The sequence below is a fragment of the Apaloderma vittatum genome, unplaced genomic scaffold (genome assembly GCF_000703405.1).
Source record: "Apaloderma vittatum isolate BGI_N311 unplaced genomic scaffold, ASM70340v1 scaffold14564, whole genome shotgun sequence".
Classification (NCBI taxonomy): Eukaryota; Metazoa; Chordata; class Aves; order Trogoniformes; family Trogonidae; genus Apaloderma; species Apaloderma vittatum.
Genome location: NW_009713312.1, coordinates 7,496 through 9,577, shown reverse-complemented (window position 1 = coordinate 9,577; position 2,082 = coordinate 7,496). Strand labels below are relative to the sequence as shown.

The 2,082-nt window shown below is 57.6% G+C and overlaps 1 protein-coding gene across 1 annotated transcript in view; it reads left to right on the top strand.

Annotated features, from left to right (window-relative positions):
- Positions 1-622, top strand: part of RNF25 (ring finger protein 25) — a gene marked incomplete at its 5' end in the record, with an annotated part of 4,785 nt that extends 4,163 nt beyond the window's left edge. The window contains one exon of the mRNA XM_009868320.1: positions 3-622. Within this exon, the coding sequence (XP_009866622.1) occupies positions 3-622 (620 nt within the window). The remainder of the gene's footprint in view (positions 1-2) is intronic.
- Positions 623-2,082: the final 1,460 nt, after the last annotated feature.

The window sequence follows — 2,082 nt, the reverse complement described above, 5'->3', positions numbered from 1 at the left end:
AGCCTTGGCTCCGGGGCCAGCCGGGGTGCCAGAGGCCAAGGTAGAAGCTGGGCGGCCTGAGAGGGCTGCTGCACCCAGAGAGCAACAGAGCAAGAGGGAGAGGCACAGAGGGGAGAGGCCAGGCCCCAGAGGCCAGGGCAGGCAGTCAGGCGGTGGCTTGCAGGAGCCAGCAGAGGAAGGCTGTCATCCACTGCACAGCTCCAGGGGGCCCAGGGGCTTCGGCAGGAGACCGGAGCGGAGACCTGATGGGAGGCACAACCAGGAGTTTCCAAAACCTCACAGCAGAAGCGGGGCTGCTGATAGAAAGGAGTTGTGCTCTGAAGACCCCTCGCCAGTAACAGAGGTGGTGGACTTGAAAGAAGAGTGCTGTGATGTGGAGAGATGGACCCAGGAGGAGGAGGCTGAGGTCCCGGGCACGGAGAAGGAGAACCTGACGTTCAAGGGCAGTGACAACAGAGCAGCTCCCAGTTGGCAGGGCCACCACAGGCCCTGGGATTGCAGGAGGTGGGAGAGGCCCAGAGTGCAGGAGCATGGTTCCCGCCCCAGAACGCCAAGAGGACGAGGAGTGTTCAGGCCCAGTGGACGACGAGAAGCCCATCATGAGAAAGAGAGTGGCTCCTAGCAGGAGTGGGGAGGGGCTGGGCTGGGGGAGGGAAGGGCTGTTTCTGGGGAGAACAGTAAAGGTCCTGGTGGAGCAGTAGCAAGCAGACCCTGTACCCCTTGAGAGGGAGGAGGCAGCTGGCACGTGGCACAGCTTGGGACAGGCAGCGTCTCCAGGGTATGGAGTATGGAGTGAAGCATCCCGGTGTGAGCAGTGCTGTCAGCAGCACTGGAGAAGCTGACTCCAAACAGAACGTGTCGGCCTTGGTCTAAGAGGACCCAGGGGACAGAGTAAGCCTTGACGGGGACCTGCAAGCATCCTGCCTGTCTGTGAGCTGCCAAGAAATGCACACACCTATGGAGCAAATGTACCGAGCCCAGTGTGGTGCTACAGCAGAGACAGAGCTGTGGCAGGACCTTCTGTGGAAGCCATCATTCCGGTGGAGCCATGGTACTGCCAAGCCAGGAGTCTGTGCCTGGGCAGCGGCCTGGTTCTGAGCTTGCTGTGTCCCCCATTCGTTCTCAGAGCGCCTTCTCAGCTACTGCCCCCGTGCCTTGGAGACTGCACTGCTGCTCCCCCAGCCCTGGCCACTGTTCAGCTCATGGGTTCGGCCAGGCAAGTCCTTTGTACGATGGGACATTTCCAGAGCCCAGCCAGGAGAGCCACGTTGAGCTGAAGCCAACACATTGATAGGTCAGCGCTCTCTGGTGGCTGAGGCTGCGGGTTGGCTCCTGCTCCCCAAGGAAACCTGGATTTAGATGGAGCTTCTATGCTCCAGCTGGTTTTGTCCAAGCAGAAGCTGTTGGAGTAGACCTGGGAAGAGCACTTTGCTTTGTGACTGTATCTGTCAGGATTGCCCTCTAAGGCCAGGCTGTCTTGGAGCTTCTGACAGCCTGGAGTGAAGATATGCCCCAGTAGTTTGGATACTCTTACCTTCCTTTCATCTTCAAGTTAATCCTCCCTCAAAGAAATGAGGATTTACTGTTTAAACTGACTTGGTGCAGTTTCTTCTGCTGCTGCTTCACAGATTTTAAGTGTCCCACTCCAGAGCCATGATGGATGATCCCAAGGCTCTGAAGTGGGACACAGCTATTAAATTAATTTGTTGGGTCTTCACCAGAGCCTGCTCCCTTTGTTTTCTGTGTCCTCTAGCTCCCGTTCTTTGCTGTTTGGAGCAAAGGTGTTGATCCCTGCTATTTCTCACTCCCTTCCCTGCTCACTGCACCTGGGGCCAGAGCAGAGACTTTCTCCTGGCGCTCCTGGATGGCAGGAGGGTGCCCTGATCCCTGCTTTGACTGGCTCGGTGTAAGCTGTCGGGGTCACCCAGACAGTCCCGATTCTTTCATGCTTGTTTGTGCCTTGTGCCCCCACCTCTCTTTTGGCCACACGTGGGTTGTTATTGTCTTCCGCCTCCTGCTGAGTGCACAAATGGCTGTGCTGTGGTGGGCTTGCCAAAGCTTTGGGTGAGACCCCTCGGACAC